This window comes from Polyodon spathula, chromosome 16 (genome assembly GCF_017654505.1).
Source record: "Polyodon spathula isolate WHYD16114869_AA chromosome 16, ASM1765450v1, whole genome shotgun sequence".
NCBI lineage: Eukaryota > Metazoa > Chordata > Actinopteri > Acipenseriformes > Polyodontidae > Polyodon > Polyodon spathula.
This window is the reverse complement of record NC_054549.1, coordinates 8,577,931-8,604,179: the sequence shown is the minus strand read 5'-3', so window position 1 is coordinate 8,604,179 and position 26,249 is coordinate 8,577,931. Positions and strand designations below refer to the sequence as shown.

Here is a 26,249-nt window from a genome sequence, read left to right as displayed (position 1 = left end):
AAATTGCAAAAGCCTTGTTGAAGCAACACTTCTGTAGTTTCCATGAGCACGGATTGACTGCTGATCCAGGGTCTGCCACGTTCCTCCTGACCCCTCATGGATAGAGTTGAGTGAAAAGACTTCTATGCAGTGGGAAAAGTTTCCATGCAACACAAGTTTGACGGATGTTGGGCGTTCTTTCCCAGCATGCCTTGCGGATAAGGTAGCATTCGTTAGTTTACAAAACCAAGATTATTAAAAACACAGAAATAAACGGATGTGGATTAAATGTTGTTGCCCACTCGTCACTTGAGTGGTCAGTGTTGTGACGTATTTCCACCCAGCCCGCTTTGGGAAAGGGTGTGGGAAAAAAAATCAGGGGCACCTCAGATTGGCAACCAGTGCGGGTCAGTTAAATGAACATGGAAACACAGCAGCAGGATTTTCAACCTGGATAGAGTGGTGCGTGGAAATGACGTATTCCTGACAATCACTGCACTGATGAAGCAGATATGTTTTTCATTTACAATAGAGTTCCACTATACAGTGTGTGTGTGTGTCCACTGTCAATGTTTACTTTAATAGTTTTAAAAGATGATGCAAAGAGAGTTTGTGGTTACTTGGTTTTAATTTATATAAAATGTTGAACCAAAAAGTATCACGCGAGCATGTCATTGTATATAAAACTCAAAAACAGAACAGATTCATAAGATTTTTTTTTAAGGTTCCAGTAAAACTCTTTGGGGATATAGAGATGATACAATGTTAAATGTTAACGGAGTTCTGTAGTTGTTCTGCATATGATTTTTATGGCTAGAACCACAGCACACCTATGTATGATCATGGAGTGTTTTGTTAATATAAAAAGTTAAAATGTTAAAGCGAAACAATGGTCAGGGAGTTGTTGCATTGGGGGGGAAAAAAAAATACAGTTTAAATTGGAGGTTAATTTATCATTTGATTTAAAAATATATATGATAAGTTGGGTGCCTCTTCTAGAAGACATGTCATCTCGTGCATTTTGTACATCTCAAAGCAAAGCTGTTATTGCACAATGTATTATAAAATCACAAAAATGGATATTGTAATGTAAAAATGTAAAAAAAAAAAAAAAAAAAAAAATTAAAAAGAGCTTTGAATTGCACCGCGCTGGGAGATGTCAGCAGGATTTTAGCAAGTCCTGAACATGCAGGACTTATAACGGAGAATTCGGTTCCTTTAAACGCTGTGTGAAGGAAAGGGTTAATCTCAGCTGGACACGATTGCAATGCTTTCTCAAGCAAGCAAAATGAGTTGTGTGGGTAGCCCAGCTGTGAAATCGGCGTATATTTTACGTGCTGATACCCTGCTGGCTGTGCTCAGTGGGGAGCCTGGACGTGCTGATACCCTGCTGGCTGTGCTCAGTGAGGAGCCTGGACGTGCCGATACCCTGCTCCCTGTACTTAGTGGCGAGCCTGGATGTGTTTGCCAGTGGAAATGCGGAGTCTCTCCCCTGGGCCAGCGGCGCGCTGGGAGATGTCAGCAGGCTGAGCGCATTGCCTGCAGGACTCCTGCCATAAATAGTAAAGAAAATTGTCTTTAATGAAAGCCAGTCTGACTAGCACAAGGCAGAGACGCAGGGTTTCGGGCCTCTTTCTCTCAGAAGAAGTCAGCGCTGTCTACACACTGTTTTACTGTACGTTTAACCCTTTAAGGCACCCCTGCTGGAACTACTTTTACAAGCGTCTTACAAGAAATTCTCTTTTAAAGTAATTGCACAATTGCAATGTTCTGGCAGCAGAAATCCCAGTAAGATTAAAGGTAAATAATATCACCTTAAAAGAATTATATATTTATTTGTTATCATTAATGTTTATTAAAATAGTGTGTTTACAGTTAATCAGTTACTTTTATTCTTCATTAAGTATTTCTAAAGATTGAGTATCACAGAGCCTGGTTCTCCTGGGATATAGAGCAGTTTGCTGTTTTTGAATTCTCTCTCCTTGGCGAGGCCGAGTCAGTAATCCTGGAAAGAGTTAAAGACCTGTGTAAAGACGATTGCTAATTGAAGCTGTCTCGGAGCGTTGGCTGCATCATTGCGCAGTCCCTGCACCTGTGTCAGACAGGGGGATAGTTAACATGCAGGGATGAGAAGCTGTGAACAGGAAGCCAGCTCGCTGAGCCTGCACTAATGTCATCATCTTCATGCCTCCCTGCTTCTTAGACAAAACTCCAGGCTGTGATTGTGTTCCAACCCATTGCACCACCTGTGTGGCGCCGCGCAGACAGCAGCTTTGTGTAAAATAAGAGGCGCCGGGGTGGGCACATATAATTATTTAGTTCTATGTTAATATTTGCATTGCAGTGAGACGAGGTGAATGGATTTGTTTCCGTGCATCTTGCAGGTCTCCCTTGCAGACCATACTGCGTAATGCCAATTGCTTGTGCCTGGTGGGGGCTGGGTCATCGGATAGCTTTAGTCCGATCTGGACACTTTAGGAAAACTGCAGTGATGTTTTTTTTTTTTTTTTTCTTCTTAGTCACGTAGGCAGAATATTTGATGTAGTACACGTGCAAAGAAAGTAAGACAGCGGTATTATAAACGCAAGATCAGTTTTTTAAAAGCTATTATTTTGGTTTAATGTGCAGTAATGAAACATTAAAGTTTACAATTGTGAATAACATTCAGCTCCCATTTAACTGTGTAACTTTAAAACTAATGCATAGACACTGTACATAATATTCGCCCGTACAATATATACATAGCAGTTTGGCCTTAATGTAAAATGCAGTTATATGCAATATCTGGGAACTAATTAGAACGCAGTATTATGTTGCACCTAGGCTGACGAAAAACTAAGACAAAATGCAGACCTTTCTCACATTTTCTTTTGATATTATTTTGAATTGAGTGCTCCTAACAAACAGCAAGATTGCAGTATCCTTCTTGGAGACCAGTTTGAAAAAGATGAGATGCAATTACTGTAGGTTTTGGTAGCTTGCGAAACCCAATTTAAACCCAAAAAGAAAAATGACATCCGTCCAGCTGTGTGGGGGGTGGGGGTGGGGGGGGGGAATATGGAAGATTTCGATTATATAATAAAATAAACTGGATTACAAAACAATTGTGCAGCCCTAGTTTCTCCATTCTGAGACCTGATGGCTAGAGGAAAGAACAAATGCACCCTGTGATTGGAAGAGGATTGAAAAGGTATTGCTCATTAGGGATGACTGCAGACCACTGAGACTGACAAGCCAGGGAAATTAGCCTCTGACCCGCCATGTCCGCTCCACCAGGCTCCTATCTGATGACACAGGAGGGGGCTTCCGGATCATTAACTTGGAGTAGCACCGTCATTCCGGGACTAGCGGCGGGGTGATCCTTTGACAGATTCAGTCTAACCTGTAATCAGGCCTTTCATAAACTCCTTGTAATGAGAATCCCTGCAAGAACAACTGAGCAGACACACGACAGGCACTGCACGGCTTTGAATTCCGATCTCTTCTCTGATTACTACTTTTCCTTCTGCCAGGGAGGATTTGAATCTGAAATGTGATAACATGACTTTGCAAGGCTGCAGCGTGTCTCGTGGTGATGCAGAGATGCGTTGGTTGATGGTAAAGCTTTCTGTTGCAGCTTGAATTAACCTGCCTGGGTTTCAGCCCCTAATTTTAAATGCAGACAGCAAACTCCTGTACAAAACCTTTAGCTAGGCAATGAATGTAAATACATTGATATAGCAGGCAAGCATTTTGTCATATCCTGCTGAAAGCTAAAAAAAAAAAAATACTGCAAAGTCTTGGGAACTGTGCTCTACAGATAGTCTTTAGCTGGTATGTTTACTCCAAAACATACACACAGTGCAGAATTGCGTAGTATATGTGTTCAAATGAAAGTTTTAAATGCTTTCGTTGGCATACCCGTTACTGTGGCTCACCCAAACAAACATGTACTTTTAATAGAAGACTAGGAAGATTTAAAAATAAAAAAAACCCAGACAATAAAGCAGTGTCTCTGAGTCTTACAGGCCAAATGCTTTTCTTGATTTGTAACGTACAGTAACTGCAGTGCAAACCCACGCAGTGTCAAAGGGCTTGTGTGCGATCTTTTAAAATCAAACCCCCACGTGTCGACTTTGAAAAACAAATTCTTTTTTTTGTTCATTTTAAGAGTTGTTGTAAATTGCCCCCTCCTTCCTCCAGGGTACGATCTGGGGGAGGTTAGGGCTCTTGCTATTATCAAACATACTCCAATTACTGCAACAGAATAGGAGGCCTGCAGCCCTGCACTGAAATGTCAGAGTGCGTGGAATGAGGCGCTCCTTTGGTGCCACTCCAGCTGTAGAAGCTAACAGGAAATGCACTCCGCACTGTGTTTTTTTTTTTTTTTTTAAAGGAAATGCACTCTGCTCCATTGCTTCACAGTTCTCAAGTGCATTTGAGTTTTCAGTACTGAGACACTAAGGTTGTGCAGAAAATTCAGTTCTACTACCCTTTTTAAAATTAATTCCGGTTGGCCACTGGTGATGCCGTGAATATGTCGGTCTGCATAATTTTGTTTTGGTTTTGGGCTTGAATCGGTAGAGAAGGGGTTAATGTTCCCTGCGTTTCAAGTCTGATGTTCATAAAGTGCATTTCCTTGTAGCCTACACCTTAGCGGGGATCAGGAGAGTCTTGACAACAGCCCTTTTATCGCAGGATTTCACAGTAAGATCCACGATGAAGAGAACTGTTCTTTCGTGGTCGTCCTTTCAAACCCACATTTGGAACGCTTGCATCTGTTCCGGAGGAGGCAGTGGACGGTGCTTTTGATAAAAAGCTGATGATGGTCAAGGAAACTCACCAGGGTAACACTTCCCACACAAAGCAACACACTGTCATTTTTGGTACATTCTAAATCAATATTTAATCACAAAGAATCTCAATCCGTAGTTTTTGCTACAAACTGCTGCGTCCTATTTGGAGGACAGTGAAGTTAGACCAGTGAACTTCTCCAGCTCCAGCTTCTTGTCGGCTGTTCTTTCATACTTTCCTCTTTCTCAAGCATCTGCTGCGTCCTATTTTTTTTTTTTATGTGTTTGCCTTCAGTTCCCCAAATGGATTTAGCATATAGGTTATTTCATACAGGAACTCGTTGGTAAATCCACACATAGCTGGGGACTGCTCAGCTTAGCATACACTTTCTGGCCTGGAACAGTATTCCAATTGTTTTCTCAGTAATGCCCATTTCCTCTTTTCCTTGGAGTAAAATTATTCTATTCGGATAACAAGACAGCATTCGTATTCCTATTTTTATTTTTCAGTGCTAATCCTCAGGATACAAGACTCTATAAAGCGCCTGAAGATCATGCCTTATGAAAAGTGTTACATAAATGCAAGATGTTGTTGTTTGTCAAAGTTTTGCCTGCCTGTTGAAATCTATTGAAAGAAATCAATAAGAGACGGGGGTGTTTTCGAGGTGTCTGTGAAGCAGTGTGGGGAATTGATTCAGTAACAGAGGTGTTTCTTCAGTCGTATGTGCTTTTAATCTGGTATAAACACGCCTTTCTGGGTTTTTACAAATGAAGGACTTAAGACTTTGAAATGTGCTGTATAGAAATACATTGTGTTGTATCTTGCCCATCTTAAACCGTGCTTCCATGCCAGATGCCCAACATAGCTACCGTGAATGCGATCAAATGTCCAGAGAGGGCGTGATGAATTGGAGCTTGACTCTGTCATGCATCTTCCGCAGTGCAGATTGCTGTGATGCTATCTTTTAACCTACTGTTTTTGCAACGTTTTAGTGGACGGATCTTACTGCTGTGTTGTAATTGGCATCGTGTTTGCTTCAGCCTGCGCTATCCTGTTATTTTGGCATCTGCGGCACATGTGTTGGAAATTTGCGTCAGGATTCTGCTGTCTCCAAATTACAGGAACTCCAAAGGCACAGAGTCATTTAACATTTGTTTACTGTGCTAAGCGTATTTTTAAAATGTATATAAATATATCCCCCCCTCCCCCACACCCCCCCTGTCCTTTTCTTTTTGGACTTTTTTTCATTGAAATAACCTGGTGTCAGAAATCCAGCGTCAGTGCTCTGCTAAATCTACTTAGAAGTGATCCGAGTGATCGCAGCAGGAGTGAGTCTTGCCTGAGTCTCTTGGTTTACTATTAAGAGTTGCTCTTGCAGATGCGGAGAAGAAAAAAATGTATTTGACAGTATTATACTTAATTGAGGTGGAGTTCAAAAACTGTAAGAAACCTCGACCTTCAGCCATCGCCACTAGGGAGAAGGTTTAGAAACAATACTAGAGGGTGATTTAGCTTTTGAAAACCTGGAAGAGCAGAGGTGGGGGGTCTCTGCAGAAAGCACATGCTTGGGTAGGGTTGTGCTCTTTGGAAGTCACGTGTGTAAATCATGCTTTTTTGCGTTGTTTGTTTTACAGGAAGTAGTAATTGTGTGAAAACTTGACTGTGACTAATACCTCTCTGCAAGTTGGCATATAATGTTATCCCCTTATTTGAGTGTCAATGGAGAACCGAAACTCGTAGATGGGTTAACCACAAACATATTTCAAACTTTCTCACAATGGTAATAAATGTAGCGTGTTGGGAAATACTGTACAAGGGATAAACCACACTGGAAAATCAAGAGCCTCACACTGCCACAGTCTGGGAAAACAACCTGGGTGGTCATGAAGAAAAAGAAGAAAGTAACCTGTCTAAAGATTTCACGAGTTGGAGAAACTTGAATGTAAAACTCGTGGGGAAAAATAACTCCACAAAGCAGGCCAAGAAATCATTTCATTAAACTCACAATGCCTCACGTAGGGCAATAATCCCACATCTGACTTGAAATATTCAAACAGGATGTTTGTCTCACCAAGCAAAAAAGCAGATCAGCTTGGAATAAATACATTCGGGTACATAAACTACTTGAAATAAACCATCTAAATTTGAAATGATGCTGTTTTGCTTTTTTTTTTATTGTGGTGCTGCTGTTGTGTAAAAATCAGAAGGATTTTCTTGTCCTCGCAAAAAAATAAATAGACCCCATGTGAATTTTGTTTTGTGAAGTTCCGACCGAATCCTTTAGTAATTAGGAATCGGTTCTCTCTTTCTCTCCTCTCTCTCTCTGTCTCTCTGTAATTGGTTGTTGTTTCTCTTTCTCTCTCTCTCTCTCTCTCTCTCTGTAATTGGTTGTTGTTTTGCTTCAGTGAGTGTGTTCCAAAGCTGCTCGCCACTTGATCCACTTATAAGCAGCATTTCCCGCAATACCACTTCATGCATCTCGACCCCGCCCCCCCTCTGTGACGCAAGCAGGAGAATGTTATTAAATTACTACCAGTTTTTAGGAACACAAGGTTTTCTTGTGCTGTTTTTTTATTTGTTGTGTTCACTCGCTTGGGGACGGGGAACGGGGACGCGGATGGGAACACTTGTGTAATCTTTTCAAGTTGAGCCCAAGTGGACAAGATGCATAGTTCAGAAGGTACTGAGGAAATCAGGTATACATAGCTTACGTATTTGCTAGCAAAACAAGTGTTGTAAATTTAGTTTTAATGGTTTCTATAATTTATTATTATTTTTTTTTTAAAGGCAGTCCAGTGTAATAGAAATTCGCCAAAGCCAGTCCATACTGAAACTGCATGCATGAGGGCTTGACGTTATTTGTAGCTTTTATGCAACCCTTGAGTCACTGCGTGTGTAATTGTATGAATGGATATTAAAACCCTTTTTCTCTTCTCTTCACAGCTGGAGAAGAAGCAGGTGACTCCCCCATTCAAACCGCAGAGTACAGATGACTATGGTTTAGATAATTTCGATACTCAGTTTACCAACGAACCGGTGCAGCTAACCCCAGATGACGAGTAAGTGTACTTTTAAAAAATGAGTCTTTTGGAGAATTTAGACCGTTCAGGGAGGGATCACCATGGTATTAACAATGCATCTTGCTCACAACACTCAGTATCCTAATACATCCAGTTTAATTTCACAGACCTGTTTTCAATCAGTGCATACCACAGAGGACTATAAAACTGCTTTGATTCAGGCAGTGCGGTACACTGGTCCAGGGTTTGTAACCAGAGGGTCAACGGTTCAAATCCCACCATTACTACCAGCTGACTCTCTGTGTGACCCTGAGCAAGTCACTTAACCTCCCTGTGCTCCGCCCCGCGGATGAGATGTTAGATCAATGTCCTATTGTAAGTGACTCTGCATATAATGCACAGTTCACAGCCTGCCTCTGTAAAGCGCTTTGTGATGGTGGTCCACTATGAAAGGTGCTATATAAAAAAAAAAATATTATTATTATTATTGTTATTATTTCTGTCAGATAATTTTACAATGCTTGTCTTGACTGTATTCAAATCTGTAAAAGTTATACATAGAAAAAAATAACCATATGCCATTTTGGATGTGGTACCCTTAACCACACTAAAAATGACACATTTATTTTTCCAGGAGCAATAAAAACAATAACTGTAGCTCAGCAAGTTCCTAAAAGACCCTTTCTGCCTTTAGGAACTTGGGAATTGGCAGGCTCGCACACCACTAAATAACACTCCGCTCTCTGCAACGAGTTTTGTATTTTCTCATGGCAGAGAAAACAAAAACTGACAAAACAATAAAAAGCAGCAAGATTACGGGGCTCAGCTGCAAGAAATTTAAACACAGCTGTTTAAGCAATGAACGCTTATTTTATATACAGTATGAAACAATACAGTTGTAAAACCAGAGCCCTCAAAATCCCTCCACTGCAAATCCAGGGCCTCAATTATAAAATTCCTACAAGAAAAGCAGAAAGCCTACATTATTAGTTTAAGATGTATGGCAGTTGTAGATTTCAGCTGGATCCCTACGGCGGCATTTTATATGCCACTCTGGTATTGCTGAGAAGCCAATAGGGAATGCTTTAAAAGGTATCAGACACACTCAAATTTTCATCCAGAGTAATTGCAAAATCTGTCATTGCCTTAACCATTGGTTTATATTTTATTCTTTATTTCTTGATTGGAGTACCTCTTTGCGCACACACAATGGCACTTTGCAAGACCTTTACTGTGTATTGTAGGGTAATGTGTGTGTGTGTGTGTGTGTGTGCAAAGAGTTAGCCCATTAGTGAGGAAGACATTCATAAAAACCACTTCTGCCTGTGGCTCTTCACATTGTAATGTCTTCCTCCTTATTCAAGAGTTCCACTACAGGCTACTCGGTCAGCTCCTAACGTGTCAGCCTTTTGCAACACAGCTCAATCTCTCTGCAACAAATAAACTCAACGTGCATTGTATAGTTCCATAACAAAGAAGAGACCCGGCGCACTAGCATTGCATCCATCATTGAGAAACATCGTCCTGTCGGAGACTGGATTTCTAGAAGCGTGCATGCAGTATGTTACGAGGCGCATTTAGTTTATAAAAGAGTTACAGCAGCTAGTAGACCACTGGAAGGAATGATGGAGGCTTTTCTGCAAAGCACTGTGCGAGTTCATTCAAATGTAACACAAAAACAAAGGCTGCCTTGCATGTCACTCTGTTGCGTGTGTAACAGACCTAGTTAAGTCACGTATATGACATGGTAGTCAACCCTGTAGATATCTGTTATTTTAAAGAAAATGAAAACCATTTCTGATAACCCTGTGCACTGGTTGTAAGCTTGCAGTTCAATCCGTGAAGCCTGAATAACAGGTCATTGGAAGAGTGCTGCAGAATATCGGTCTTATCATGACGCTTTGTGTCTCTGTGTACGGCTGGCCGTTCAGGTGTTCAAAACTTTATTATGTCTTGTCAGCTGCTTGAACTTTACACCCTGTGCGTACTTCAGTTATCAAACCTGAATGAAATCTCTTTCAGTTTGATACGATTTGAATGAAATCGGCAGGTCTGTGATTCCCTTTGTAGAAAGCTGGGGAGAGTGGTCACAGACAGTTCTTATTAATATGTAACGTTTGCACTTGTGTTTGAATAATCTAAATGAATTGCTTATTGAGATTAGGTTTTGAAAAGCCTTGCATATTGGAATAATTTTGCTTTTAAATCAGCTTGCAGGCATTGTTGCTAAACGCAGACATACTCTCAATGCAAACCGCTGGGCGTTTCTGACATTGTGACAGTTTGTGATTTAATACACTAACATCATACCACAGCATATGTTAAAAAAATAAAGGCTTGGCTACAAACCTGGCATCACCTCATTCAGATTTACTGTTCTTTATGGTAAGCAGGACATCAAGTAGTAGGAAATTATATATAAAACAACACCTGACTTACAAAGGCAAAGTGAGTATATATATATACACATATATTAGGTTATAAAAATGCACTATAGAAAATGAGGTCAGAAAAGCATCATTTTGTAAAGATATTAAAACTTGTATCTTCACTATTAAAAAATAAATAAATTGAAATTCCTTCAAGATTGAGGTGTATCTAAACTAAACGTGCATCCTGAAGATTTTATTTGTCATTCAGGTATAAAGACTCTACAGTAAAGAAATGTTGGATTCAAAGGGTTTTTTGTATGAACAGTATGTTACAGTGATTCCCCTAGAGCATAACATGAAAGACAATATAATAATGTTACTGAATACCGTTCATAGTAAAGTGCTTTTTCTTCTTCAATCACTTGAATTGTAGGTACAATATTTTTATTCTCAATTTAATCTAAATATACATTGCTTCTTATGATAATCATAGACATACACTAGATCCGCACACTGAACACTGAAATGTGGCAGGGGGGAAAAATGTGCTAAATTGCCCAGTTTATGCAAAAATAGTCATTTATTTTATACAGAGAAGCAAACCCTTGCTTGTTAGGGTCAGGAGGACAGACAGACAGACAGATTCCCTGTGCCCTAGCCCAATAGCTAGGAAAAAGGGAGGACCTTTCTTAATGTCACAGACACATGACTTCATTAGTTTCCAACTGTGCTTGTTAATATCAAGGTGTAGGAAACTATTTTGCTGTTCTCCTTGGGGGGAGTCGTGGATGTTACGTTGCTTCTATTGCATAAACTTTTTGATTCAAATTTCTTAATCTTTTTTTTCCTCCCCCCAGAGATGTTATTAAAAGAATAGACCAGTCCGAGTTTGAAGGATTCGAATATATTAATCCTATGCTGCTGTCGTCAGAGGAAACGGTATGAAGCAGGAGCCACTTCGTTTCACCTGCGTATCGCAAAACTGAAAGACCTCCATGAACAGAATCGTTAAAACAGACTTTATGGAGGTGGATCATTCTCTGGAACTACTTGCATGCAAGGATCAGGAACTGGTGCAAGACTTTCAAGAAGAACACTATATAGAAAACTGCTGCAGAGAAAAAAATAAAATATTTATATATATATGTATATATATAGCAAGCAAGGCCAGTCAGTGGTAGTCTTCCTCTAACCACTATGTTTCTCTGTTTTTGGGTGTCGACGCTACCTGGCTTTGTTACCTGATGAAGAAAGCCTGCTCATTCTGTGCCTGCTTCCATGAAGGATCCTAAAATTCTTAATTTCGTCCCTGGGAAAATACGAGAGTTCATGCTGTTCTTGAATTTATGTGCACTTTTTTTTTTGCGACGCTAGATGATCTCGTCGAGGATGACTGGCCTTCAAACTATACAAGAATGTACTATAAAAAAAGAAGGAAAACCACAATATACTGTATTAAGTGTAGGTAGCGAAACCCAAATTTTTATAATGTCTTTTGTTGACATGAATGGCATGTTATTTATTGCCACTTTGCTGGCAATTCCTGTACTTTAGCAACAAACAAAGGAGTTGCATTTAACTACCAATCGGTGTTTTAGGATAAAGTTTTAGAAGTGCCTAACATGACCCATTGTCTCACAATATTCTTGATTGCACTTAAATGAGTTTACTTGTGTGGTACAGCAGAATAGGGCTGGCTTACGAATTGAAGGACCGTTTTCACACCCGCAGCCCTCCCAGTTCTCTTCCATTTACACTCTGCTGTCTCTAGTCCTTCCAAACACCCTGAATGGAAACTTCCAGTCTTCTTAGAGAAGAAAGATTAAAATGAAGACTGGATACTGACACTCTTTTTAGTTACATCAGCTAAAGATTTTATTTTTTTCAAATACCTGTTTTCAAACAGAAACTTAAGGTACTAAAAAAAAAAAAAAAATAAAAACTAACTTGTAATTATATTGCAAAAAAAGAACAAATCTAATGATATATACTTGTATATACTTCAATATACTATTATTATTAATAATCCTGAAATGCATTAACGTGTTGAGGAACAAATTTACTACGTAGCAGTCTGTCTGAATAAATTCGAAACAAATTAAATCTAAAAAATAAATTAATATATATATATATAATATATATATATTCCAAAGGTTTTACATTGCTCAGTCATGAAATCTTTAGAGTACGTCTAAACAGTGATATAATCACTGATACCGTGACTTATAAAACTAAATCAATTTTCCCCTTTGGGAAAAACACCTGCTATTACTGCCCATTTTTGTACAACGACAATGACGAGTACAACTAAAGTTGACTGGGGTTTGAGGAGTTTTTTTTCGATTGAAAAAAACTTGATATATATATATATATATATATATATATATATATATATACTGTGCAAAAGTTTTAGGCAGGTGTGAAAAATGCTGTAAAGTAAGAATGCTTTCAAAAATAGACATGTTAATAGATTATATTTATCAATTAACTAAATGCAAAGTGAGTGAACAGAAGAAAAATCTACATCAAATCCATATTTGGTGTGACCACCCTTTGCCTTCAAAACAGCATCAATTCTTCTAGGTACACTTGCACACAGTTTTTGAAGGAACTCGGCAGGTATGTTGGCCCAAACATCTTGGAGAACTAACCACAGTTCTTCTGTGGATTTAGGCAGCCTCAGTTGCTTCTCTCTCTTCATGTAATCCCAGACAGACTCGATGATGTTGAGATCAGGGCTCTGTGGGGGCCATACCATCACTTCCAGGACTCCTTGTTCTTCTTTACGTTGAAGATAGTTCTTAATGACTTTCGCTGTATGTTTGGGGTCGTTGTCATGCTGCAGAATAAATTTGGGGCCAATCAGATGCCTCCCTGATGGTATTGCATGATGGATAAGTATCTGCCTGTACTTCTCAGCATTGAGGAGACCATTAATTCTGACCAAATCCCCAACTCCATTTGCAGAAATGCAGCCCCAAACTTGCAAGGAACCTCCACCATGCTTCACTGTTGCCTGCAGACACTCATTCGTGTACCGCTCTCCAGCCCTTCGGCGAACAAACTGCCTTCTGCTACAGCCAAATATTTCAAATTTTGACTCATCAGTCCAGAGCACCTGCTGCCATTTTTCTGCACCCCAGTTCCTGTGTTTTCGTGCATAGTTGAGTCGCTTGGCCTTGTTTCCACATCGGAGGTATGGCTTTTTGGCCGCAAGTCTTCCATGAAGGCCACTTCTGACCAGACTTCTCTGGACAGTAGATGGGTGTACCAGGGTCCCACTGTTTTCTGCCAATTCTGAGCTGATGGCATTGCTGGACATCTTCTGATTGCGAAGGGAAGTAAGCATGATGTGTCTTTCATCTGCTGCAGTAAGTTTCCTTGGCCGACCACTGCGTCTATGGTCCTCAACGTTGCCCGTTTCTTTGTGCTTCTTCAAAAGAGCTTGGACAGCACATCTGGAAACCCCTGTCTGCCTTGAAATTTCTGCCTGGGAGAGACCTTGCTGATGCAGTATAACTACCTTGTGTCTTGTTGCTGTGCTCAGTCTTGCCATGGTGTATGACTTTTGACAGTAAACTGTCTTCAGCAACCTCACCTTGTTAGCTGAGTTTGGCTGTTCCTCACCCAGTTTTATTCCTCCTACACAGCTGTTTCTGTTTCAGTTAATGATTGTGTTTCAACCTACATATTGAATTGATGATCATTAGCACCTGTTTGGTATAATTGTTTAATCATACACCTTTTTACACCTGCCTACAAAATGCCCTGTTTGTTTGTGCAAGTGTACCTAGAAGAATTGATGTGGGTGTTTTGAAGTTCAAAGGGTAGGTCACTTTCAAATACTTTGATCTCTTGATTTAGATTTTTCTTCTGTTCACTCACTTTATAATTAGTTAATTGAATAAATATAATTTAAAGTAACACATTACTAAAATGTCAATAGTTTTGAAAGCATTCTTACAGCATTTTTTTTAGAAGGGAATATTTGCAGAAATGAACTTGCCACATTGTTAAACAGCTTTTGTCTTTAATGTGCTGTTAGGCATTACGAATTATGAGATATGACAAATATTAAAAGATGCCGTCAATGCACGTGGGGGAGAATGAGACAAGACACAGGCAATAATTCCCCATTTTGAAAACCCTTGTCCTTTACCCCTGCACAACACAAAACAAGCCAAGCCGCTTTTTTTTAAATTAGTTTTTTTGTTTTTTGTCCACCCCCTCAACCCCTCTCAGGGAATAGGCTTCAGTAATTAGGAGCAGTTTAGTGCCCTTGATGTCTGTGTATGCAGGTTCTTGTGTTCCACGGGCCAGGATTGCCAAACGTTATTTGAGGCTTCCTGCTGCTCTTGACAGTGCAGAGACAAAAAAAAAAAAAAAAATGAAAACGAGTTTGTGACGTTACAGTATGAAAGCTCTACGGCATGGCAGCAGAGAATGGGGGAAAAAAAAAATTCTACTTTTTGAAAACCAAATCAAAATCCACCACACCTTTTTGAGAGGTCGTTTTCAAAATAAATGGTTTAATTGAACATTGTTGCATTGTGCTTTGGTACAAACTGAATGCCCTTCCTTCTTTTATTCTGCAATAAATTTGAGATAATGGATGAAAAAAATCTAAAAAGGCATCAAATTTATTTTTATTAGTTAATAACTATTGCCAAATATTTCTGCAGTTGCGAGCTTTCTCTGCATTTTGCTAATTGTGTCCAAAGCAAATCATGTTCTATCTACGTGCTATAGTGGGACATTTTTATATATTTAGAAGTATTCATTTTATAAATTATATGATATAATTAAATACATGATGAAAAGAAAAATCTTTGAGAATGGGTTCTGGTGTACTGTGGTCTTACAGGATTTGGTCTTAATAAACAGTCTAGGTACCTTGACGATCGTAAAACAGTAAATATGTTCAGCGTAGTTATTTTGTATATTATGTTGGTTGGTTTATGGATATGAGTTGTACTTTTTTTTTGCCTATTCTCAAAATTAAGCAAATTAAACTGGAGGCCTCTGGCCACTTTCTATTGTGCAGAGAAATGGTCAAATTAATACATAATAACGAGATACATTCTTGCACATCGAAATTAAGGACTAACGAACAAATACTTAAAAATGAAGGTCGTGCTGTCATTTGAGTAACTGTAGTGTCATTTAATCATATCGTGATAAGACAAACATCCTGCTATAGCTTCTTGGGCTTTCTGGAGCACAGTCGCTTGGCTCCCTGTCAGACTGTGTTCTTAGAAGAAAACGTGAAGTCAGATTAACAGATTATAGCAATGTACAGCTATGGCCAACAGTTTAGCATCACCTGCAATTTTAGGATTGAGACAAAAAAAAAAAAAAAAACTATATGAACATAATTTAGATCTTTTATTTAACATCATGTAATCAAAGAAACTACCAAATGATATCATGAAAGTCTACCGGAAGCCATAATAATAAATAAGTTTTGAAGTATATGGGAAAACTGCAGAAGCGCTGTGTAATTCAATATGTAACATCATTCAGCAGGATTTCATTCGACTTTATAAAGCAAAAAGGGTTTATTCAATGGGGTGATGCTAAGCTTTTGGCCAGAGCTATATTATAGCTTCACACTTCTACTAGACAACTGAAAAAAACTGTGGATTAAAATAGTCCAACGATGGCTCTTAAAAGGATGATCAGGGGTTTTATTAGAGCGGATGGGTTTAAAAAATGGTTTAAGATTTAATTGAAGTGTTACCTGTTAATTTTGTACAGCAATTTTAAATAAAGTGATTCATGTTATCAGCATCAGAACTGAGGTTTGCATTCTGCAAAACAACTATTTCACATGAAGCCAACGTCAAGGTTTTTTTTTATCACAAACTGCTGCCTTATGCGTAACGACTTGTTTGCCCATTTATTCATTCTGACACGACACTTGAAACTGATTATGTACAACAAGCACGCTTCATTACATCTGTTCTGTAGATGTATTTATTTAGATTTATGTACACAAGCATTGGTAATGCAAGTACAGTACACAAGGGCTGCTATAATCTGATCACGTGCAGAATCTCACAGAAATGCTATTGCATGTACAGTACAGAAAAAAAAAACATTCCAGGTGTCCAAGTTAAACGATGATCTAATGTAACTTTACAGGAGCTTTACAGAAAACCGTTCGCACCTCCTTATGGCGCAGCACGATTTAAGGCATTCAAGTTTGGGAATGTGTACGTCAAGCTGCACGCAATGCAAACGGACAACACTACCTAAACAGAGACCGATCCCACAGGAGGACAGGGATTTAAAACGGATCAGATGTTGTTCTTACGAGTTCACCATTCAATGTCTTCATTCATTTCAGACAGGCACTTGGCAAGGTGGCAGTCAGTTTCCAGCTGGGTGAATCTATAATAAAAAGAAAATTAAAAAAAAAAATGGAAAAGCCAGAACATGTTGAGATCATTTTAGGACTGTTGTTACAGCGCTAGGATAACAAACTAATTCTACATGTACAACAATGGCCAAAAGTTTTGCATCACCTGTAATTTTAGGATTAAGACATTTTAAAAACAATTATGAGAGAGAGAGAGAGAGAATGAACATAATCGGTATTTTATTTAATATCATGTAATCAATGAAAATACTAAATGGTAAAAGCGCAAGTCTGCCAGAAGCTATAGCAGTAGTACAGCATTTCATATTCGATTTCGAAATGTCACAATTTTTAAAATGTCAGTTTTTCATTAAGTATATAGAAAACTACCAGCCGGCATTTTTCAATTAAGTATATAGAAAACTACTCTTTTATGTATTTCCGATTAGCTAACTGTAACAGGGCTAGATTTGAAATGCAATTCAATATGTTAATGTAACATAATTCAGCACCATTTCATTTGAATGCTTAACTGTTACCTTTTAATGCAGCACCCCAGAATCTCAGGGGTGCAAGCTACACCATGAGATAAAAATAACAAAGAAATCACCTGGCTACTTAGTAGAGAGAGACAACTACAGTAAATCCCACGACTGTCACAGCTGGTCCTTGCAGCCAAACCTCTAAAGATTATCGCACTGACTTCTTACCAAGGCTAGCAGTGCACTGTTGGAGGGGAAACTGGTGTTGAAGGTTTCTATGTCTGGTTCACTCTCGTTCTGTTTGTTGCTTGTCACAACACGATGTACATGTCTGAGGCTTGATCTGTCATGACCGGTTTTGCGTCAGGAGTTCTACTTTCCCTGCGTGTTTCTGCAAACATGGCTATTCAATGCAGCCCCCTTGTGAAGTCATAGGGATCCTCCTGCTTTCCTGTGATTGTTGCTGAATAGTTGCACACATTTTTCTACAGGTCTAGTGGATCACAGGCTCCATGACCACATCTACTTGCATATATATATATATATTCATATTCATCTTTTTTTTTTTTTTTAAATTTCACTTGCATTCTCCAGTTTTATGGAGGACGGCTGTACTAATTGTTTCCTGAAGCCCTGCTGAGATTTCTCCCAGTCTTCCAGCCAGAGGGCAAAATCTGGGCCGGGGGCCCACACTGAGAGAAGCTGAAAGAGGTAATCTACTGTAGAACTAGAACACATTTTTAATAATAAACTTTCCAAGAACCTTTTACACGCAGACTGCTCAATGATTTTTTAACTTTTTTTTTTTTACTTTCACTCCCTTTTCAGACAAAGGCACTCTTTGTCCACATCTGTTAATGCTAGAAAGTGGAGAGTGGCTCCTTCTCCACCAGCCAAAGTACACAGCATAGACTGGAACCCTGACTTACTGCTTAGGTCTGCTCAAACCCAGAGGGAGGGCTGCCAGTTTTACAATGTCACTCTTGTTCGGGCCACAAATGTTGCTTTTTGTCCCGCCTTTTTGTAACCTCTGCACTCCCCACCCACCTCCCTCATATATTCCTCAATCAATAAAATAGTCATCACGGCATATTTCTTTCCACACAAAGTGCAACGTATCCTCGGAATAATGCTCACTCATTGCTCAAAGGCTACAACAACCTAAAACAACAGGACTGCCGGCACTTTAAAGATGGTAACTCGCCGCTAACCCTACGCAATGGTCTACAGCACAGTACTGCCACTACGGCACCAAAGAAATATTCAATTTTCCAGCCCATTGGTGAACGCCACGGACCCCAGAATTACAGCAAGAAGAGATCATTAGCAAACTCTGTCCTATTTATCACACCACCTACACTTAATAAACTCAACACATGAATGGATTGTCGTAGGTTTACTCCGTGGTCTGTATCTAAAAGTCCCTAACGTGACGTGCGCTCTAGTGAGACATACAAATAGTTATCAAATAACAATCATAAAGTCCATTTGAAAATATAGCAGCCTGTTCCGGAATACAGACACAGCGGTAAGAAAGGGCTGGTCAGCGCAGTACACTGTTCACTAACACTGCTGTGGTTCTGTAGCTGTGCCGATGACTGAACCGTATTATAAAAGGAAGCCTGAATTAATAAAAGTCCCCTCTGGTACTGCGGTTTTATCAAATCAAGGAGAAGAGGATTGCGGGAGGATTTTCCTGCCCTGCAAATTACAGAAGTGTTTTTTGTTTTGTTTTTTTGCACCGTAACTTTCGATAAATATGACGATCCTGCATCAGAAATTACAATTGACATAAGATTTGTGACTCTGCAGCTGATGCATAGTTCATACACCCTAGTGTGTGTAAATCGCCTTGGATGAAGGCATCTGCTAAATAAACAAATACAAATTTGCTGTATTGAGCACTATACAACGCATTACAACAAAAATAAGAAATAAATACTCAATTACAAGCTCAGGCCACTGGGTGGCACTGCAGTTTACAGCACAAAGCACTAAACTGTCTCAACTGTGGCCACTTCCAGTCTGCAACCAACAAAACGCTTTTATAGATCCATATTAAATATGCAACTTTGCATGCAATAACTTTTAATGGCTCTCTCAATGACCTGTCTACAAAACCGACTTTAAATAAACAATTAAAGAAAAACGTTCAACAGTGTATAAGGACCTGCTCACAGAATTAACCATAGATTTGCCATGTCATTACTGTAAAGGTACAGGAGTGCGGAGGCAGCATGCTGGGAATGAAAAGGCAATAGGGCTTAGAGATTCAAGGTTTCAAATGTGGTTTCATCCTTTTTTGCAGCAGCAGCAGGCAGAAGTAATCATGCTAATTTGCATTTACAATGCCATCATCAGTCAACCCTGGGGAATGATTTCTGATCAAATAAAGTGAATTCAGTTCTTTTAAAATAAATCAAAAAAATAAAAACTACAAAAAAATATAATGATGTATTTTGGCACACATGCACGTCAGCACTGCCGCATCCCATAATTACCAGTCAGTCTGATATCATTATGCACAGTTTCCAGAAGCAGCTTCTGGCATCAACTTTAATGCAAAGGTCTCTGTGGCAGAAATATGGCAGCCACAACATTGTCAGTCATGTCAGGAATGAAACGCTGCAGTAATGCAGAGCTAGACATCAACCCCACCCACATGCCCAAGGATCACAGACTGTACACACAAGTGGACCTATTTTATTAACACGGTGCACCGCTCTTTCTGGTTCTTGGGGGTGCAAAGCAGCATAAAGTTCTGTACGGGCGTTCTGTATGGGCAGTCAGTATGCTGTGTGTCCTACTCCCGCCCCTCAATACTTTCCCTAAGCTTCCCCAAGAATCAGTCATTTTTTTAAAATGCTGTGTGTGCTGCTTGTTTTAGGACAAGCCTCAACTCCCCAAAGCTAAAGGATAAGATCCCTTTAAAAAAAAAAAAAATGCAAAATGCAAACTCGTCAGTTTCTACATACTTCTCTCCTTAATGACTCAACCTTTCGATCATATTTGCAGGCTTAAAGAAACAGATTTTTACAAAGCCTGCCAAAAATCTGCAATATCCTGGACAGGGAATTAACTTGGCTGTGCACGGGGTTATCACAATGCAGCATTCTGAATTCCACCAGCTAAGTGCAGTCAAATCAGACTCATCCACACCCTTAGCACAAGGATGTTTGTTTGTGATTCCAAACAAATTACTGCCTTCCTTCTAGCTGTCTTCAGATACTAATCGACGCAGGAAAATATGCCTCTGCAAGCATCAGAAGCTACGTGGAGCCTGAGTTTGAGGCAATGGATTAACATGCAGCCTAACAATTAGGCATTAAATAACGTATCACCGTCCAGTTACTGCACAGCTGGTCGTGCGCACAGTACCATGTTCCACTTTGTGTGTCATAGGGGATCAGTCTGTGATATTTTGGTATTTTTGTTATTTTTTTTTTGTGTAGTATTTAAAGCATTTAAATTTCACATGAAAAGTATCTCATGAGAGCAAAACAGATAAACTGTACTGCTTACCCTGCAGGAAACTGTTGTAGGCACATGGGGCAGCTCTCAATGGATAACCTTCCATCTGAATTCCCATCCACTCTTTCATGATTAGCATTACCGTGCTTACGTGGAGTTGAAACAGAATGATCTGCCCTCATCGGGGATTCATCTGAGCTTGAGTCTTCTATTGTAATGCAGCTGTCGACATCTCTCTCCCCAAACACAGGCAGCTGCTTTTTGACCGCATCTTCAGATTTCTTTACACTTTGGGCTTCTTCTGATGAGTGAAACGCTGCTGTGAGGTTCTCAGCAGGTCTTTGAGGACCAGCCTCTCTGGAACTGGGAGTTCTGTCAGTCAACGTACTTTCTGATCTTCCTCGCGTCAGCCCCGATAATCGAGAAGGTTCGTGACAATGGTGGCGATTCTCCATTTTCTTTCCGTGATCAGGTCTGTAGGTCTCATCACTCCTCAACTTAGCTGTCTTTCCTGTGGCTTCACCTTTGGAAGACGATGGATCTTCAGGCTGGTTGGGTTCGCTCATGTCATGTTTTGCAAGCTCCGCAGGAACCTTTCCTTCAATCATAGTCTTCAGCTCAGTGCCTAGGTCACTAGGGTAAATCACTGGCTCACACATTGATGGGAATGGAGTCCATGCTTTGCAGCCTCCAATGCAAGCACCCAGCCTGGGATAGTCTTGCTTTAACCAAGCCTATTTCAGAACAATACATAAAATAAATAAATAAAAAATAAACAATTTTGTGATGTAGCAGGATTCAACATTCCCCGCCCTTTACCCCTGTTTGTTGACACACTTGAATTGCATTCAGAGATGTTTTATAAAAAAAAAAAAAAAATAAAAAATATATATTTGTACTGTTCAAAATTAAGAAAAATTGTAAAAACTAAGTCAATCGTTTCAACTGGTGCCTTCATCAGTATAACAGAATTTTGACTGAGCGCTTGGAAGTTATGGATCTACCACTTATCATCTGTAATTTATTTATTTGGAATAGATCCATGATGAAAGCTCCATTTAATCCAAATTCAAACTGTCCCACGTGTGCAGAGTTTCTATTAGAGTCTGCATTTCTATTAGGGGCAGGAGAGTATAACTATTTTAACAAACACGACCTGACTATTACTAAGTGCTCCAGCCATGGGACACTGGGAAAGAATGTTCGTTATACCAATAACTAGTGAATTTCCACACCTTGTTAACCAAAGCTTTATTGGATCTTATATTTATTGTGACTATTAATGTGTGCTACTGACTGCCTGAAGACACATTTACTGATACATTTCTAACAATTGCATGTTATTTACTAACAAAAACACAGCGTGGCTTTAAAAGTCCACTGGCCCTTCTAGGTCTATGGCATTTCAAAAGAAAAAATAAATAAAAACACATTTTCAGTTGCTACAGTAACTGTTTCATCATACTGAGGGATTTTAGCCAACAGCATGCGCCAGTCACTGTGGGAGGGTTACATCAGATTGTGTCTTGCTGTGCCCCAAAATAAATAATTGCACAAATACCAGTTTGCATCAGCCACCTGTCAGAATGATGGGTTCATCCAGAGTGCACGTCCCAGAACAGCCACCTGTGTGGTTATCCATGCTTGCAGCGGGCAGGCAATCCACACAAGCAGGACGTCATGCTACACAATATGTGGGTGGACATTATTGTTGTTGGCATTTGTAAATAAAAAATAATTTTTAAAAAAACATCGTTGCCACACCTTGGGTGTAAAAGCAGGTAAATCCGGTACTGGTTCCCATGCACTCGGCATCAGGTCTGGATAGACAGACTTCAACGTGGAGGCCCACAGATTCTCAGTCAGGTCACTTTTATCCCACCACGCACCAGCATCACAGCTGAATGGGCTGAAATGAAATTATAAAGTGAATCAATGAATTCTAAATGTCCTGTAAACCCCTTTTCATTCATAGCTGTTATGATTACCTTAGCAATCCAGGGGTGGCCAGAGGTAGTTTCTCCAGTCCTGGTCTTTGTTCCACCCCTATTCTAAACCCTTAAATAGAACCAATTAAACCTCCACCCAGACCCTGACTCAGTTCATTGTCTCATTTTACCTGTTAAACCTGGAGTGGAATTCCCCTCCAGGACTGAGAGTTGACACTCCTGATTACATAGGCTACAATTGACTCTCAACGTCCCTGAAATATTTTGGTAGTGCAATATTGAGAGAGGGCTGTATAGTTACTTGCATAAAAACCCACAAAGCTTCATTACATTGTAGATAAGAGGGAGGGCTGAAAATAACTGATGGTCTAGTTTAACAGGGTATTTTTTTTTAGGGCTTACACGCTTCCATGTTTTGCAATATGTTTTGTCTCCTTAAAAGCAATCAACGCTGAGAAAGAAATGTCAAAATGCATTAATCTTTTCACACAGCAGTCCCGTTGTGTAGCTGACACGAACCAGAATATACCACGCTGGGGCCCAATACCAAATCGACACGATGCAAACCTATGGCGGGCAATTTATGACAATATATATATATATATATATATATATATATATATATATATATATATATATATATATATATATAGATAGATAGATAGATAGATAGATAGATAGATAGATAGATCCTCACTAGCAATCGGTGTTTCAGGACATCAGGACAGTAGTAATGCTGTGCGAATGATCAAATGATGCGTGTAGGGTAGTTAAAAAGAAATTATTGACATATACATATATATGTCATAGATAGATAGCTAGATAGAGACACACACAGTAGTACTCACCTTCCTGTCCTCTCTTCTGCGAATGTGTCTTTCCGTGTTGTTTCACAGAGGCCGGTTTTGCTCCCCTCTTTGCTGTGTTTTGATAAGTCTGATTTCTGTTGATGCACACCAGTCTTCTTCCTTTTCAGTTTTAGTTTTGGGTGCTTTTCTTGAGACATGACTCGCAATCGATCCGCAACCAGTTCAAGTTTCCAGTTTTAGACTCTATAAGCAGCTAAATACATTCACGTATTACTATACAATCATTTGCCTAAAGTATTTACATTCCTGTGGCTTATTTTTTTTTGTTCCATGTACTCTTATTCCCCCTGTTACTGTCTGACCATCACTCCTAGCTCCGCCACATCAAATAATATAAATGCAAATCCGTCCACATAAACTTGTGCATAAAATACATATTGTAACGAGGATGCACTGACTGTACAGTGTCTTATTCGTTAATTTCTTTATTTATTTAGGGTTTCTGCCTCTGCTACAGCTGTGTGCATGCGTGTTTTGTTTTTGGCGCTGCAAACAACTGAGGAAACGGAACTAGTTCATTGATTGGCAGGTTTCTTTGAGATTTAACTAGAGAAGGCGCGTCGCTGCTTCTCAGATTTCGATTCAATGCAACAGAATGATTTCATTTAAAAATTGTTTTTAGTTTTTTTTGTCCTGTCCCCAATTTCTAGACTTAAATGTAAGGATATGTTTTTGTGGTGGATAACGTAACGGATATCAAATTTGATATTATTAGATTATCTGTAAAATCATTTTTTTTACTTTATAATATAATGCATAGGCTAAAATAAAATCCAGTGGGGGAGTATTTAAATCTGAGATTACTGTCAGATTTGGATTAAAACAGTTCCTTTGCATTTGGTTCATTTACTGGTCAAGAAAATTGATTTAAATACAAACAGGAGCAGGAATAATTGCCCAGGTGCGATATGAAATTCTCAACAGGAATTTGGCACTCGGCTAACACATTCCCAGACTTACATTCCCAGACAGGTTTAACGGTAAAACGTAGACTGTATAACATTTTCACTCCCATTTTCATGGGGTCAGCGATGTGTGTGTCTGTGTGTGCACGCATTTGGAAAGGGGTGAGGGAGGGATTTAAAAAAAAAAGAACCAAAGTTTCTGTTTTCTTTCAAATACTGCCTGCACAAATAATTAAAAAAAAAGGTGTTTTACTGAAATGAACTCTACAGGAAATTTGGAAAATCGACCTTATGATGTTTTACATAGTTTTCAATATTCTCCAGGAAAGCACAGAAAAATTACCCCACTATGACAGAACACACTAATTGCTTCCCCTCTACACTGGCCAATGCAAGCTTGCTTCACTTTTTCACGATAACCGACTTTCCATTGTAAATCTATGGTGGCCTTAGAGACTCCACAATCCCCAGCGCAGGTGCAGCCAGCAACTGAATCACCAAAGTGATGTGCAATAATTTTTCTTTATTTTCTATAGCAGTTAGTATATGACAAAATAATATTTCCACACTGGCTATTTTTCTGGGGCAACATGGTCTCCATGGTGAGTAAGTGCTTGCGATTTATTTATTTATTTATTTTTCTTAGTGTCAAGGCTTAAACAAGCTCAGCTTCTTGGAAACAGACCTATTTTCAGACACAAACACAAACAATACATGCAAGTCTTTTCATAAACAAGAGGACTCGGAAACCATACTTACAAAGCTGCCTCTTCCGGATGCTTTGGAAATAATTTTCAATGATAAATAAATAATCTTTATATAGCACCTTTCATAGTGTACCCATTATTACAAAGTGCTAATACAAGATACAAGCCTAGAGTGTGTGAAGTATTTATCAGCTGCAGAGTCACTTACAACAACATCTCACCTGAGAGAGGAAGGTCAGGTGACTTGCTTGGGGTCACACAATGTTCTCCTGGTAATAAACCCCTGTCTTTAACCACTGGACCACACAGCCTCCTAATCTGGTCTTCTATCCTCTACCTGCCACAATCCAAATATCTTTGTTGTGAACGGCCTTTCAAAGTGGCGACTGACTACACCACACGGCATATACATTATACAGCAGAAGCTAACGTGTGTTATATAAATCCTACCTTCCTTTGCATACCATTCACTACATAGGTTTAATGTATGTTACTTTTAAATATATGGTACTGCATTAGGTTTGAGAAATCTCTGTTTACAAGCCTTGCTTTTAGATCGTGTTGCACTTCCTATAAAATGTGATTCTTTTAAAACTGCTCGTTAGAGACCAATGTCGAGAATGGAAGGAGAATGGAGCTACAGCCACAAGGCAGATTAAAGTTCTAATGAAACCAAAGATGCAGTGTGAGTTAAACTAAGTTAAAAAGTTACACCACTATAAATGAGAATATCAGAATGCTGACATCAATTCTCCATTGCCCCAGATGTGCAGAAAATCAGTATAACAGATGAGAAAGCAATGGGTGTCTGGGTCTGCACGGGGGGGGATCAACAGGAGACAGGAGTCCAGGAAAGAGAGGTTATATCATTATGAATTGTGATGCAATGTTATGAAGAATTGCCATGGATACAGGAAGGAAGAGGGAGGGTAGAATAGCAGGACTAGCAGGGCACAGAATCCAGGACTTCTCACTGAGCTCAGGAAAAATAGATGATTCCATTCTGGGAAAACTGTTTGTTTGATGAATCATAATTTAAGTTTCTTATTTGTTTTGGGTTTTTTTTTGCCCCATTCAGCAGATTCGAGAGAATAGTTCAACAATCCTTTTTTTTTATGCAACTATGGTATACAAACCTAAGAAATATATATGATCTAAAGGCCATTACAGAAATACAACAAGAATGCATTATGAATTCAAAAACAGATTTGGCTTCTTATTGGCAGTGGTGTGGTCTAAATCTGAAGATGCCGGGACTCCACTAAAACACAAGAATTATTATACAAATTCACATTGGATTTTTACACTGAACTTCTACTAACACATATAATAGGTAATGCACCTATCTCATTTCCACTAAG

The 26,249-nt window shown here is 39.3% G+C and overlaps 2 protein-coding genes across 4 annotated transcripts in view; one reads left to right on the top strand and one right to left on the bottom strand.

Moving 5' to 3' along the window:
- The window catches only part of prkcz (protein kinase C, zeta), a 77,635-nt gene extending 66,133 nt beyond the window's left edge, over positions 1 to 11,502 (top strand). For all 3 annotated transcript variants that reach the window (XM_041273519.1, XM_041273518.1, XM_041273520.1), the window contains 2 exons: positions 7,696 to 7,811; positions 11,002 to 11,502. In XM_041273519.1, the coding sequence (XP_041129453.1) occupies positions 7,696 to 7,811; positions 11,002 to 11,089 (204 nt within the window). In that variant the 3' untranslated portion in view covers positions 11,090 to 11,502. The remainder of the gene's footprint in view (positions 1 to 7,695; positions 7,812 to 11,001) is intronic.
- Positions 11,503 to 15,623: 4,121 nt separating this feature from the next.
- Positions 15,624 to 23,589, bottom strand: si:ch73-70k4.1. The gene is made up of 4 exons (XM_041273179.1): positions 23,256 to 23,589; positions 22,223 to 22,367; positions 20,510 to 21,192; positions 15,624 to 16,537 (listed from the first exon to the last, which is right to left on the bottom strand). The coding sequence occupies exons 1-4, from the start codon at positions 23,411 to 23,413 to the stop codon at positions 16,465 to 16,467; spliced, it is 1,059 nt and encodes a 352-aa protein (XP_041129113.1). The 5' UTR covers positions 23,414 to 23,589; the 3' UTR covers positions 15,624 to 16,464.
- Between the last annotated feature and the right edge of the window lie 2,660 nt (positions 23,590 to 26,249).